The sequence below is a fragment of the Artemia sp. Qi Xiang Cuo genome, chromosome 17 (assembly GCF_049724085.1).
Source record: "Artemia sp. Qi Xiang Cuo chromosome 17, ASM4972408v1, whole genome shotgun sequence".
Lineage (NCBI taxonomy): Eukaryota > Metazoa > Arthropoda > Branchiopoda > Anostraca > Artemiidae > Artemia > Artemia sp. Qi Xiang Cuo.
The window spans coordinates 50,788,329-50,802,805 of record NC_142810.1 but is presented as its reverse complement, the minus strand read 5'-3'; the positions used below and the strand labels follow the sequence as shown (position 1 = coordinate 50,802,805).

The window sequence follows — 14,477 nt, the reverse complement described above, 5'->3', positions numbered from 1 at the left end:
TTACAAAACCCAGTGCTGGAAGTTTGCCAATGAGTGAATCCTAGAGTCTTAGGATTTTCCTTATGGAAAGTGCCCGAGGGAAGGATATTTTGGCCTAAAAGGTTACATTCCTTAGTCACGTGTCAAATGTCGCATGTTTTATTCACATGTCACGGAACGTTGGAAATGCAGAAATTCTGGGTCGCGTTGTAAAGAGTTAAGAGGGTAGCACATCAAAATATGCCCCGAAAAATTCGCCATTATTATTCTGGGGCATGTTATTATTTACTGTTATTATTAATATTATGGTGGATTAACACTCATTTTTATGAATTTGGTCATGAAAATATTCATTTATTTATTATCGTTATTTGTATGGTGGTAGATTATTTTAATCTGCTTGTTTTTATTATGCATTTAATATTGTTTATTAATGTATTTGCTATTATTTGTTTATTATTATATTTGTTATTATTTATTTATGTTATCGATTTTTATTGTTATTATTAGTATGATGGTATATTATTAATTATAAATTTAGAGTATGTTAAGCATGGATCCAAATTGACCGATTTACCTATTTGACCTCAAATCGGTCATATAAACTCAGAAAACCGAATCGCAACTGAAGAAAAGTAGGCATTTTTGTTAATAATTCAGAAAGAAAAAACTTCCTTGTGGTCAATAAGTATTACCGTACCAGAAATATAATAATATATATATATATATATATATATATATATATATATATATATATATATATATATATATATATATATATATATATATATATATATATATATATATATATGTTAAATAATGACTTGGTTTCTCATACTGTTTGAAGATAAATGAATAAAGTATTGTTTTATATAAAATATCTTAAAATACTAAATAAATATAAATAAACATAATATAAACATATAAATAGATATAAATAAATGATTTATATTTTTAAATAAGTAGTATATATTATAATATATATGGTGATTATATATATATATATATATATATATATATATATATATATATATATATATATATATATATATATATATATATATATATATATATATATATATATATATATATATATATATATATATATATATATATATATATATATATATATATATATATATATATATATATATATTATAATATTTGTTATATCAATGTAAGCAGTATATATATATTTTTATACAAATGAAGTGACAATATAATCACTTATTATATAATATGCATGATTAGTGATGAATGGTAAATATAATTAAAATGTATTAAAGATTTATTATTCTGCAAATGTTTACAATTACCATGGCCTGGAAAGTTTCGTCTGCAAAATTCCGCTTTTCTAGTGAGAATAGCTTGGCTTGTCGGAAGAATAAGTATTTTATAAGACTATCGGCTGCTTCTATTTTAATAGATATATCTTTATGTTCTACTTATTAATATTAACACTTATTATACGAAATATACTCTTATTAATTATAATTCTTAAAAATGATCCTAAAATATTTAGAAGCAAAGGCTTGTAGGCTATATTTTCCCTCCTTAAGATTTGTCTAAAAGACCTCCCACAAAAATTTTGAGAAGTTTACAACCCGTCCTTCCCAAGAATCATGTACCCATACCCTCTACGAAGTAAATTTTATTATATACTTCTATTCCTACTGATATATTCGGATGGTAGGTACGCAGCCATGAAACTTTAAAAAAACAGAGCCGCGTTTTCAGGCTCAGCGGGTTCGAACACGGGTTGTTCTCGTCTAGTTTCAACTTGCTAGTTTTTCGTCCAGTTTCAGCGGGTTCGAAGTTTCAACCCCGTATTTGATGCACTAGACGAGAACAACCCGTGTTCGAACCCGCTGAGCCTGAAAACGCGGCTCAGGTATTTTATAACTATATGAAAAATATTTGAATGTTAAAAAAGATCATTCGGAAAAGTAAAACAAGACATATTTAGCAACTTCTAGGGGTTCATAATTTGTAATATGTATGTATAATCCATGAATTTTTTGAAAAATTAAATTATCCAGTTTATAAATTATGCTAATTGATTATTTGAAGTTCAATCAAACGAAAAAATAATGGAAAATCAAAAGTTATTTATGAAGATTAAAATTAAAATCAAATTATCGAAAATAAAGATTGTATTTTTTTTCAATATTACATGGTGATAGAATTCGTAAAGCTATTCGTTCAAAAGGCCGATTGGAGTATACTGGAGCCTGCCTGAGTCTATTTGACAAACTTCTATTGCGGGGGGGGGTAGGTGCTTTCAATAAGAACAGTATTAGTCTAAGAACCCCCAGGTGAAACTTCGGACATTTTGCCGTAAAGAAACATTTTTGAGGCCCCCCCCCCACGGAAGAATCTATTGATAAACTCCCTCTAATAAAACTATGGCTGTCTCTGGCTTTTTGTCTGGTATATAGACGTCAGTAACTTTTCAAGAGAAATTTAAATATAGCAAAAAATAACACAATTTTTCGATCCTTAAACATTATTTGACACTGCTTCACTCCTTTTAATTATCTTTAACTACAACTTTTGCAATTTACTTAACCTTCATTAAATATATCTTTAAATATATAAATATATCTCAAGAGAAATATCAATATATTTCTTTCCGTATAAAGGTCGGAAACACTTCTGGTCTTGATAACGTATTGGTAGGACACTTAATTTTATTTCCAGCTGAGTTTGGTTGATACCCCCCCCTGCTCCTGTTGGACTTCTCCTGATCCCGCGGTAATCTTCTCTGTCCATTCTTTATATTCTAACCCTTTTTCATCGACGCTCTTATTTCTATAATTCTCTGGTTGTAGATGGCTTTTTGGTTGCCTCTCTGCCTCTTAAAGGGCCCAAGACCAAAATGTTCCCAAAAGGGGGCACTCAACTTCTCATCTTATAAATCCGTGGCTGTATACGGCTATTTATTTGGTCATTAACCTTAAAAAAATTACCAAATATAGGTAGAATAGGAACAATTTTTTTGTACTTAAAATAAATTTTGGCCACCTCTACCTTTACCTACATTTAGGTACTGGTGCATTATGCGGGTCCACCGCTATAGACTGTATCAAGAAAACCCGTCACGAAACCCGTCAAAAGAGCTATTTGCAAGAGACCGCTATAGATAAATGATTGCAAAGCCGTGCTTTCTCAATGAGTTACAATATTTAAACGATTGTTTTTTTGAGATTTAGGGGAGAAAAGGTTATGTATTTAATATATGATATACTTTATCCACCACCCACCCACCCACACCCCTAATGTGCAAATATATAGCCCAAATTTGTTTCTGAACTATTATATATTCATCCTATTTTATTTCATTAGAATTACCCAAACTTGACTTCTTCGCGGTGCCCGCATAATGCACCAGTACCCAGTTTTTTACCGTTTATTAATTATATCTATATCTGTTCCTTACGTTTGACCTTTTTCAGCTGAGCGGCGAGATTTAAGTCGAAGGAGACTAAGGGATGGGGTGAATGATGGTGATCCACCCAACTCAGCAGATGACAGCTACGGAAGTGAAGTATCAGACGAGGAGCCAAAGGATCGTAAGATGAAGCTATCACATGAACAGAAAGAAGCTCTCCAAATGGCTTTTAATATTGATCCCTTTTCCAGTCAAGGGAATTTAGACACTTTATCTAAAGAACTTAATCTACCCTCTAAAGCTGTTATGAACTGGTTTAATAGTCAGAAGCTGAAGCAAATGCAGGAGGAGTCGGTCCTTACTCAAGCTACTGCGTTTAATCCCTTTCCACAGCCAACTCCAGACTTTGAAGCACTTCGCTATCGCATGCTGTTAAGCCAACGGTTATTTGAACTCCAGAATCAACATGATTTAATAAAAACTCCAGTGATTACGCCATTTCAAACACCATTTTACGGTGCTAGCTATTCTCCAGAAATGTTGTATATGCTATATAATATGCAGTCAGCTGCACCGGGCCTGGATCTTCGGACAGGCAGCCATAAACCAGAATCTCCGAGTCGAGGCTCTGAAGGTGACTGTCATAGTGATATTAGCGCTCCTGGCTCGCCACTAGAATCTCGGAAAGATACCCCGGTTGTGAAGGGGGAAGGGTCGTGTTTTGGGTCATCTAGAAGAAAAAGGAAATCTACAGCCCCGCAATGGGTGAACCCTGCTTATCTGAAGGAGGGGGAGGATAGTGATTCAGATGAGACTAGAAAGAAAATTAAGAAGGAAAATGAAAGCTCCCCTAGTGATATTACTATAAACTGCGTTGTCAAAAGAGAGCCACAAGATTTGGCATTAACTAAAGACGAGAACTATAATACAGAAAAACCGGTTTTGCGAGATGACATGGGGTTGTCAGAATCTGTCAAAAAAGAGAGCGACGAACTGTGAGAATAAAAGATTTAAAGTTCGATCTCAGTTCAGCTTTATCGCGCATTTGTGCAATGTTAATATTTTTTCCTTTTTTCTGATATAGGCTATTGTGAGCCTTTAAAATCACATATATTTCACTTTGTGATTTTTTCGCCTTAAGCGCATATACATATTTTAAATTACATTTTTCGTAATTTTTTTTCTATCTGCTTTGAAATTTGTGTGACTTTGTCCTGCCCTTTACATTTTTAAGATCTCGTATGTGTATATTTTTATCAATTAAATTTTTGCTTACTTTTTCAAAGTAATGTGATTTTCTCGCTTTTCAACTTATTCCATCGCAAAAGAAGACAAGCTAGTAACCAAATTAAACTATATGAATTAGCTAAAAAATAATAATGAAAACTCATATTTGAAAATTAATTTTTGTAACTGGCAAGTCTGCAGGAATCATATTAATAGGAAGGAGGGGGTACAGCAATAAAAGAAACTACAAAAATAGGCAAGTTATAAAGAAAATGCTAGAAAAGTCTGAAAATACCTCAAGTCTTCAGGGGGGGGGGTATCAAGTCCTCTTGAGTACGTTTCTGATTAGAAAGTGTAATATCTTATTCAGTTCTAGCTCCTGGTAGATATAACTGACGTGTACCATGTAATTATAAATAAAGAATAGTAATAAATTAGTGATAATAATTAATGCTAGATAGTAATAAATTATTACTATAATCTACAATAATTAATAAATTAATAATAAATAGTAATAATAAGAAATTAATAGTAAATCATAAAAATTCATATATTAAATAATAAATTAATAATAGATGGATAATCCTGCATCTCCTTTATCAACTCAGTTTAGGGAATCCACAAATAATAATAACCTCCTCCATTTTAGATTTTGTTGCTAATAATGATTGGGGGTCCGTATCTCGCTTTGTTTTCATTTTCCTTCCTTGTTTTGAGCATTTGCTTTCAGCATTTGCCTTTGCTCAGTTTAACTTCGCCCACTTAGTCTTATCCCTTTCAAAATAAAGAAAGTGATCACATGGCTCATATCAGCATAGCTCACAAGTTTCAATCAATCAATCAATGAATCATTTTATTAATACTTCAATCAATCAATCAATCATTAAAAAAAGATACTATCACAAACGTAAAGCGGTTACTAAGCCTAAAAAGCCACACAAAAGCCACACAGTGGGCCACACAAAACGAAAATAAACCACTTTTATAAACCACACAAAATAAAAAAAAAGACATTGAAACAAGACAAGGATCAAGGCCGTACCCAGGATTTTTTTTTCGGAGGGGGTTTTAATGATAAAACAAACTATTTTTTTTGGGGGGGGGGGGGAGGGTTACACAAAAAACTAAAAAAACGCATAAAAAATTTGTTTATGTCCATTTTTGTTACGTTTTTACGAGTCAGAAAAACATTTCGGGAGGGGGAGGGGGTTCAAACCCCCTAACTCCCCCTGGATACGGCCTTGACGAGGATATTTAACGAATAGGTCAAATCTAATCTGCTTGCCTATTTGTTTGAAGTAGTTCAATTCTCAAAATTGGTAAGTCGCAATGTGAGCCCCTAAGAATCGTCAAAGAACCTTTCGAACCCCTAGAAAATCATAACTCCGTGGTAAAGTTGCATAAACTTGGGAAGTTGAAACAGTGTCCCTCCTCTTCAATCAAAATCACCTCCTCCTTCAAGGAGGAGGTGATCACCTCCTCCTCTTCAATCACCACCTCCTCTTCAATCAAAATCCTCCTCGAAATTTCGTGTACTAACCGTCTTCGAATCGCTGTCATTATAATCATTTTTATAGTTTAAATTGAATTTCCTAATCTTTGTTCAGATATGGAGAAACTTAAGAAAATAAATAAAGTGAAAAAAAAACTACGTTAATAACTAACTTATCTTCTTTTCGGTGTTGCTTGGATTTCTGAAAGGTTTTGCATTTTATCAACTTCAAGTTGCCTTTTCATTGTCTATTTGCCATTTTTTTCATAAATCTTCGTCTTCCTTGTATAAAAAATAAAAAAAAATAATTTTTTTATCTTATCCAAAGAGTTCAGAAAAACAACAAGAGAGGAAACATAAGTATTTTGAAATAAGCGCGATGGAAATTTAAATTTTATTGCGCCGCTAGCGTAGTGCAGCGTTGCCCAACAGTACTAGAAGAAAATTCCAGACAAGTTTAAATTGAGTATAGTTATAATCAAATTCGTATCCATGGGTTGGGTTACGGGCCTTGAAGCCTCCCTCCAAATTTTTTATCCCACTCATAAAAACGTAACAAAAATGCATATAAACAAGCTTTTGATACATTTTTAAAGATTTTTCGCACCCCCCCCCCCAGAAAATACGGCCTCCCCCGAACAAAATTCTGGGTACACCTTTGGTTATAAAATGTTCAACTTTTGATTTTGATTTTAAAGTCCATATTTTTTTGGGGGATTGTGAATTTTTTCGGAAATGGATAGTGTTTTTACACAAATTCATATCAATTATAAAATAGTTACAACTGTAAAAAGTACGAGAAAAAATATATATAAAAATATATGAAAAATATATGAAAACCTATATAAACATACCAATTATATATTTTCGGCTTAATTATGTCTTTTCAGCAAATATATGCATTTATGTTGGGCCGGTGTAATAATAAAGACAAAATAATGTTAAAAAATCCAAGTAAAATTTTATTCTAACATATAATTAATCTTGTGATTTTATTAAGCAATTCTAGATGGCATTGGTTGTTTTCGGCCAGAAAAGTAATCTAAGTTTCCTCTTTTATCAGTTATTCTTACTCTTTGATCTTATCCTCAACTTTTTACCTCTTGTAATTTTATAATATGTGCATGCATTTTTATCAAAGTAATCAGTGCCTTTAATCAAAACCAAGTCTTTGGTGTAGATAGATTTTTTCACTTAATACGGAGGCAAATTTATATTTTACCCTGTATTTCCTATCATTTTTCCCTAGGGGATTTTTCCCTTTTATTGAAACATTCCCCTTATTTCCTGCTCATTTTTTTCAAAATTATTTTGATTTTTATTAATACTCTCGTAAAGCAACTTTTAGTTGCGTTTTTCAAACTAACCTGTCTAACAAAGTAAAATACTTCTTTGCCATTTTTTACACATTTGTGCACACACACGGTTACAGACGTATATACGTATAGACTCATACGTCTATACCTTTGTGCGTAAATACATAATTGTGCGTGTACCAACTACGCAAGCACAAAAATTTGTGTTCCTTGCAAGTTAAAATAAAAATAGTTTCTAGTTATATATCAATGATTGTGCTTAGAAGTGATAAAAAACTGAGAAGTTAATTTTGTAGTTCTAAGGTAAAAAACATTCTTTTATCTTATTGGTTTATACCTGTGGTGTAATTTTCTAAGCCAATCATTCTTTCTTATTTTTGGAGAGAATAATAGCCACACCTTTTTAACACCTGATTGATGTCATAATATGCAGTACAATTGCTGTCAGTACTAGTTTATTTGGTTAAAAATGTCGGAAATTAGCCATTTTACAATTTTTAAGAGATATATTTTAAACGTAAAAGTTTTTTAAGATTTTTTTTATCCATAATTTAAACTCGTTGGGTAAACACCCAGTTATTATAAGTTAGTTCTTTCGAGAAATAATTCGAGTAAAACCCATTAAATTGAATTTTGATCATGTATTTTAAGAGAGCATCTTTCCAACAATTTTTACCGTATTTTTACTTTTTATTTTAACCCATTATTTTCCCATTCTCTCATTTCTTTGCAATAAATTAATGAATATAAGAAACGTTTTTATAGAATGATTATAATACAATTGATTAAACAAAAATTAACCCATTAAAATTGGTTAAACAAAAAGCTGCGTAGTATTCAAGCTTGGATAGTTGTACGTTTAGTAGTGATATTACCATGGGCGCCCATAAGCTGAATTCTGGGGGGGGGGCAAACCTCGTCTAATTGGCACTTTTAATGCTATACAATAGAATTCTCAGAAAAAATATATAAAAATAAGTCAGCATCATTCAGCCAGGGGAAGGGGGGGGGCCCCCCCTGCCCCCCCTCTTATGGGCGCCCATGGATATTACTGATATTAAATTATTTCACCTAATCCTTGTAGAGGACAAAATTATCAAAAAGAGACAGCACCATCTATATTATATTCATTAATCTATGCTTCTGTAGCCTTCGTCATCAAGTTTTTTAAAGTTCACTTGTAATCTTTGCTCCACCTTTCACATATTGAAAGTTTGCATTTTTCGGTGTTTTTTCGCTTTGTGCCAAAAAATCTTATTGCTTTTTGCTTTTAAGGTTGTCTTCCACCTTATTCTCCGTATTTTCGCCTTTTCTTAATTCGGGTTTACTTTGTACAAACTTTAGGAGATGTTTGAATGATAGCTTAAACATTCTTGAGTGTGATAAAGCTAGTAAAATTTTTAAATTTGTTCTGTTTATCTATCTTATAACCCTGTATCGCCTATTGGTATTTTGGGGGGATGGGGTTTTCATTGCGAAGTTTAAAAAAAGCCTAAGAAATATAGTCTTTTGGTTTAAACTATACTCGAAGACTATCTTGAAAGACGTCATACTTTCAATCATATATTCCAACTTGAATTTGGATAGGGACGTTGCTTAACCTTTTGAATTTTGAAACATGCCTCGATCATTTCATTTCAATCTTCTGTCTTGAAAGTAATAAGCTTAGTTAGTTGTCCAAAATTACTTGCAGTCTGAATTTTGGGTCCCTTGGATTATTAGTTTTCAAATAATCTTTTTCACTTTTGAAGCTTGCTTCTATGATAATAATAAATCAATTTTAGAGCTTTTAGGTTTAAAATTCTAATGAATTTAAGTTTTAAATTTGGTGCTAGAAATCTTAAACAATGTGTCAATTTAAATGTCATTTTTTAGAAAGTAACATTTTTAATTAGGTTTTCAATTCATTTTACTAGTACAAAAGTGTTAAGAACTAAAAATTTGTTTGGAGGATTAAACTTTAAATGTTGACAAAATATCACCGTTTCAAGATGAAAAGTGGCATTTCTTTTATTTCCTCAAACTTTCATATTCGAAGTTACTGGACTTTTTTTTTAACCCTCTTTGACGCATAGTTTAAAGTATTTTGAGACATTTCATGGCTTAGGACAGGGGCGGATCCAGGATTTTTTTTTTAGGGGGGGGGGCAAAATAGGTTGATCCGATAAAATTGCGTTAGGAGCTAGTTTAATTAACGCAAACTTGCGTTAATTAAGTAAATTACACTACTTTATACTACGTTAGGGGGGGGGGCGCCCCCTTGATCCGCCACTGGCTTAGGATCGCCAATTACTATTAATAAGTCAACTGGTTTTTTTTTTTAATTATCTTATTATTGTAGAATTTATCATAATATTGCATTATTCTAAATTAGAGCCTCTCAACCAGGTCTGTAAGCAACTTTGAAGGGGCTGCAATTCATTTATAAGGGAGATTTTGAAAAAAGGTTTAGACATACTTCCTACTTCCTGATATAATTAATCACTAATTAGTTAGGATCATTTTATATTGTTTATATATGATTTTATATAATTATGATTATTGAAATTATAATTAACTAACTATAATATAATTATCTTAATTTATAGTTATATAATTGTTCTGGAATTTTATGATTTTAATGTTTCAATTTAAGGTGATAATTTTTTTATGCTGAGATTCAGCTTTATCAATTTACATTAGCTTCTACATTTTTCAGAGTGAATAATACCCTGAAAAGGCTTCCGAAAAGAATACCTGATGAAACACTTCCGAAAATAAAAAAAAATTCTTCTATTTAATAAGCAATTTTAGATGAAAGACTTCCGAAAATAGGACTTTTTTTCTGTTTTATTAATCAAGTTAAGATCAGTTCCTGCAAGAAAGTCTTAAGTTATGCGAAAATTCTGGCTTGGTAAAAAAAATAAATGTGAAACAAATGAATCTAATTGTATAAGTAATGATAAATATGAAACTAATGAATCTAATGATATAAATACCCCAATCTAACGGTGCAATTTACTTCCGTAAATTTGTCGAGAAATCGTATTCTTCATATATTAAAGAAAACTGACCCATTTTCTGTGAACGCTTGAACTATGCAGGCTTATCTTAATTTTGTCAAGATTTTGGAGAAACTAAATCTCAGCTGGGGGGGGGGGAGGGTCAAACAGTGGTGTGGGAGGGGCAGATGCCCTCTTCCCTGCCCCATGACAAATTACGCCCCTGCCTCACTGTCTTATTGTTTAAACTCTGTTTTTCAATGTTTCCGCTACAGTTTTATTATAATTAGGAAGGCGGTGTAGTCTGAAAACGTAATTAATCTTTTTTTTACCGGAATAAATATTAAGGGGCTACAAATGTTATAATAATATTGGGCTAGATAGGGCTATATTAGGCTATGATAATATTGGCCTAATAAGAATTGGAATCCTTCATCTAGATGATAGTTATTTTCACTGGAATAAATCTTAAGGGGCTACAAATGTTAAGGGGCTACAAATGTTAAGGGGCTACAAATGTTAAGGGGCTACATTTATTCTGGAATTTTAACGGAATAAATGTTAAGGGCTACGAACTCATGTTATAATAATATTAGGCTAGAAAGGGCTATATTGGGCCATAATAATATTGGCCTAATAAGAATTGGAATCATTCATCTAGACGATAGTTATTTTTACCCGGTGATATGCCAAATTTGGGCATTTAGGCACTTAGCGCCATGATATGTAATATATTTTTTTAATTTGTCAATCTTTGTGTCTCTTTTTTATTACCTACATTATGTATATGTTGTTCAATAGTTATGCTATATTATGAATTTTACGTATCTTAAACATTGTTATTTCTCTTTTTTTCTCTTTATTATATTCGATTGATATTTGAAATAAAGCTTTTTCGCTGAATTCGCATTAGCTTTTTCGCATTAGACTAGGGAATATTTAAGATATCAGGGGTTCAAGGTTTTAAGATATTTAAAAGTGATGTTTACGTCAAAGGACGTAAACAAAGGACGTCAAAGGACATTACCCCCCTGGTCAGGGGGTTAGTGTCTTCGTAATACTCACAGGCAAAATAATAAATTGGAATGGAGCTCTTTCACTACTTTTAACTATGATTATGGTTGAGACCAAATAGTATGCCTAACTTGCAACGGCTGAAACTGGCGCATCCATTGACAACAAAACATTACAAACGCCATCTAGATCGAGACAGTTCTTGGCAATGTTCCGAGCCTAGTAGTTGTATTCTTTTTCAGGAATTGGGATCAGGCATTTATTACTAAACTAATTTCGCCTATTTGACTAAATTTACTTTATTGTTATATTGAAAAAACGTGAAGGAAAACCAAACGTTAGGCGATGTTGGTGATATTTTTCAACACTAGTGCCACCTTCAACCATAGAGAGAGAGTGAGAAAGAGTGATTTATAGAGAGAGAACGAGAGAGAGAGAGAGAGAGAGAGAGATAGAGAGAGAGAGAGAGAGAGACAGAGAGAGACAGAGAAAGAGAGAGAGAGAGAGAGAGAGAGAGAGAGAGAGAGAGATAGAAATATTCAGCAATTTTTTCTATAGTATCTTAACCAAATTTATAACTACATATATACAAAACACAATGAAATATAAAATATATATGAAGAGCAGACATTTTTTATTTTTCCTGTATATTTACGCTTTATAGATTTTGGGTTTTAAGTAGGGTATCAAAAATTAGAATATAATAAGGGATAACATTTAAGGCTTTGCTGCTAGGGAAAGACTTTTTGACAAATTTTGAAACATTTTTGCCAAAACTAATACCATAAAACTAGCTCTTGGTTATTTCATAGGCAGCGCAATAACGCTGCTTAAATAAAGAACGATGTCTCAATGTGTTATTTATTTTTATTATTTTTTTTTTTGTTTGTTTAGACCAGGGCACTTCGTATAGAAATAGTTGTTTTTGAAACTTCAAAATGGACTCATTTAATTTGAAATTTCAAGTTCTAGTGCCCTTTTAATAGTTGAAAGTCATTGGAGAGCAACCAGCAAAACCCCTTTCCCACACCCATAATTTCCCCAAACACATCCGATCCAAATTTTGAGATAGCCATTTTGTTCAGCGTAGTTGAAAGGCCTGGAAATGATATCTTTGAGGATGACAACCCCCTCCCCCCATAGCTCTCAGGGCAAGGTTTGTAAGTTATGCCCTGGAGGCATATAAGGCTTTTATAGAAATGGTAGCCGTGAAAACTTCAAAAGGGGCTCAATAACCTGGTGATCGGTAGTTCTAGTGTCCTTTTCAAATATATAAGTGATCGGAAGCAGCTCCCCCTTTTTTGGTTTTAGACCATGACGCTAGATATAGAAGGAGCTGTTGTAGAAACTTCAAAAGGGGCGCATTTGATTGGAAATTGCAATGTGTAGCGCCCTTTTAGTGGGTTGAAAGGGATTCAAGGGCAACCAGCCCCCTTCACCCATCATTTTCCCAAATATATCCAATCCATATTTTGGGATAGTCATATTGTTCAGCGTAGTAGAAAAATACTGTAATTGTATCTTTGAAGATGACAGTCACACTCACACCCCCAACAGCCCTCAGAGCAAGGGGTTGTAAGTTGAGCCCAAGTGCCGTATTAGGTATTTATGGAAAGGGTGATCGTATAAATCTGAAATACGGTTTTAAATCATTGAAGTTCACTAAGTTCTCTGCAATTTTTATGATGTTCCCTCGTTTGAAGATGATTTGGGAGCGAGGCAAACTTCTTAGGCACAGCGCTTGAAGATTTCGGTTTCTTAGTTCCCTACCTGTTATGACTTCCTCTTTCCAATTAACCTTGGCAAGTAAGATGTTACAATCCAAGGTGATAATCTTTCCTCAAGCTGTAGATATATTGGAATCCATTTCGGATTTCTTAGCCGACTTTAGTGAGAAATGGTTTGTATGAAAGCAAAAAGTTTTCTAAAGTTTGGTGAAAGCAAAAAAGTTATTTAAAGAACTAAAAATTGAAGTGAAATTCAAAACTAAGTACTTGGTACAAAACCAAAACCAAGTACAAAACCAAGAAATTCAAAACCATACAACCTTGTATGATACACGCCCAAGTGCCCAAGCCCAAGTTATATATTTTCCGTCTATTCTGTCACTTCTCTTTGTCTTGTCTCACGCTAAGCTGAAAGAAACTGACGAAAAAAATCGGTTCTATAATGCGTCAATGAATGAATAAATTGCGAAGTAGGGTGTATATCATACAAGTACCCAAAACCACAAAAATCAGGAGGAAGGGTTTTGACTATGAGGGTAGAGATAGAGAATACTTCAAAATTTGAATTTCTCTTCAAGCTAGACAAACTGTCTGATCAACAACCACTTTTGATCAAGTGCAGACAAATGGAACAGCTTATTTAAATTGGGAATGATCAAGGTAAAATTAGAGGGGACGAATTGTTCGACGAGCTGAAGCTTTCCTTAGTTCATTTAATATAATAGTAGTTTAAGGTCCAAGAAAGTGTATTGAGCTTGTCAAGTCAATCAACTATAAAGGAATTTGAGAAACATCAATTTAATGTTATAAAACTTACAAAAGTGTAAAAAACTGTTTCTAGACCTTATATATCTATTTTTACATACAAGCAGCCCACCCCCTTCCCCAGTAGGGTCAAAAGCTGTGAGTCTTGCACAATTTTCACCTTGGTCTGGCACTGTCACTGCTTATATGTCTGTCTCCAATCTCTCTCTCTCTCTTTCTGTTGTTTCCTTTGTTCACATTCATATCAAATATTTTTGTGCAATAATGGCTGATGTAATACATACTTTTATTTCGATTTATTCGGTATATTTTTTTTTTTTGTTTTGATTTGTTTCAAGCCTGTTTTATGTGAAAATAAAATTGTTGATCATGGCTCGTACTTCCATGCAGTGCTGGTATCCTACGAGATGGATTAACCTATTTAGCCATGCCGATTGGATGGAGATGGAATAGGCTAGGTTCAAGTCACTGTCTTGTCTGGACGGATTTCACCTCAGAATAAGTCTTTCTTTCAATATTATTAGTAGGAGCCGTGTAGATGACGGTAAGAGCCGTGAAGATGTTAAAAGTAGAATGACCAAGGCT

General features: G+C 32.8%; 1 protein-coding gene across 1 annotated transcript in view; it reads left to right on the top strand.

Annotated features, from left to right (window-relative positions):
* Nucleotides 1-11,289, top strand: part of ct (homeobox protein, cut) — a 251,784-nt gene extending 240,495 nt beyond the window's left edge. The window contains exon 13 of the mRNA XM_089102897.1: nt 3,435-11,289. Within this exon, the coding sequence (XP_088959023.1) occupies nt 3,435-4,369 (935 nt within the window). The 3' untranslated portion in view covers nt 4,370-11,289. The remainder of the gene's footprint in view (nt 1-3,434) is intronic.
* Nucleotides 11,290-14,477: the final 3,188 nt, after the last annotated feature.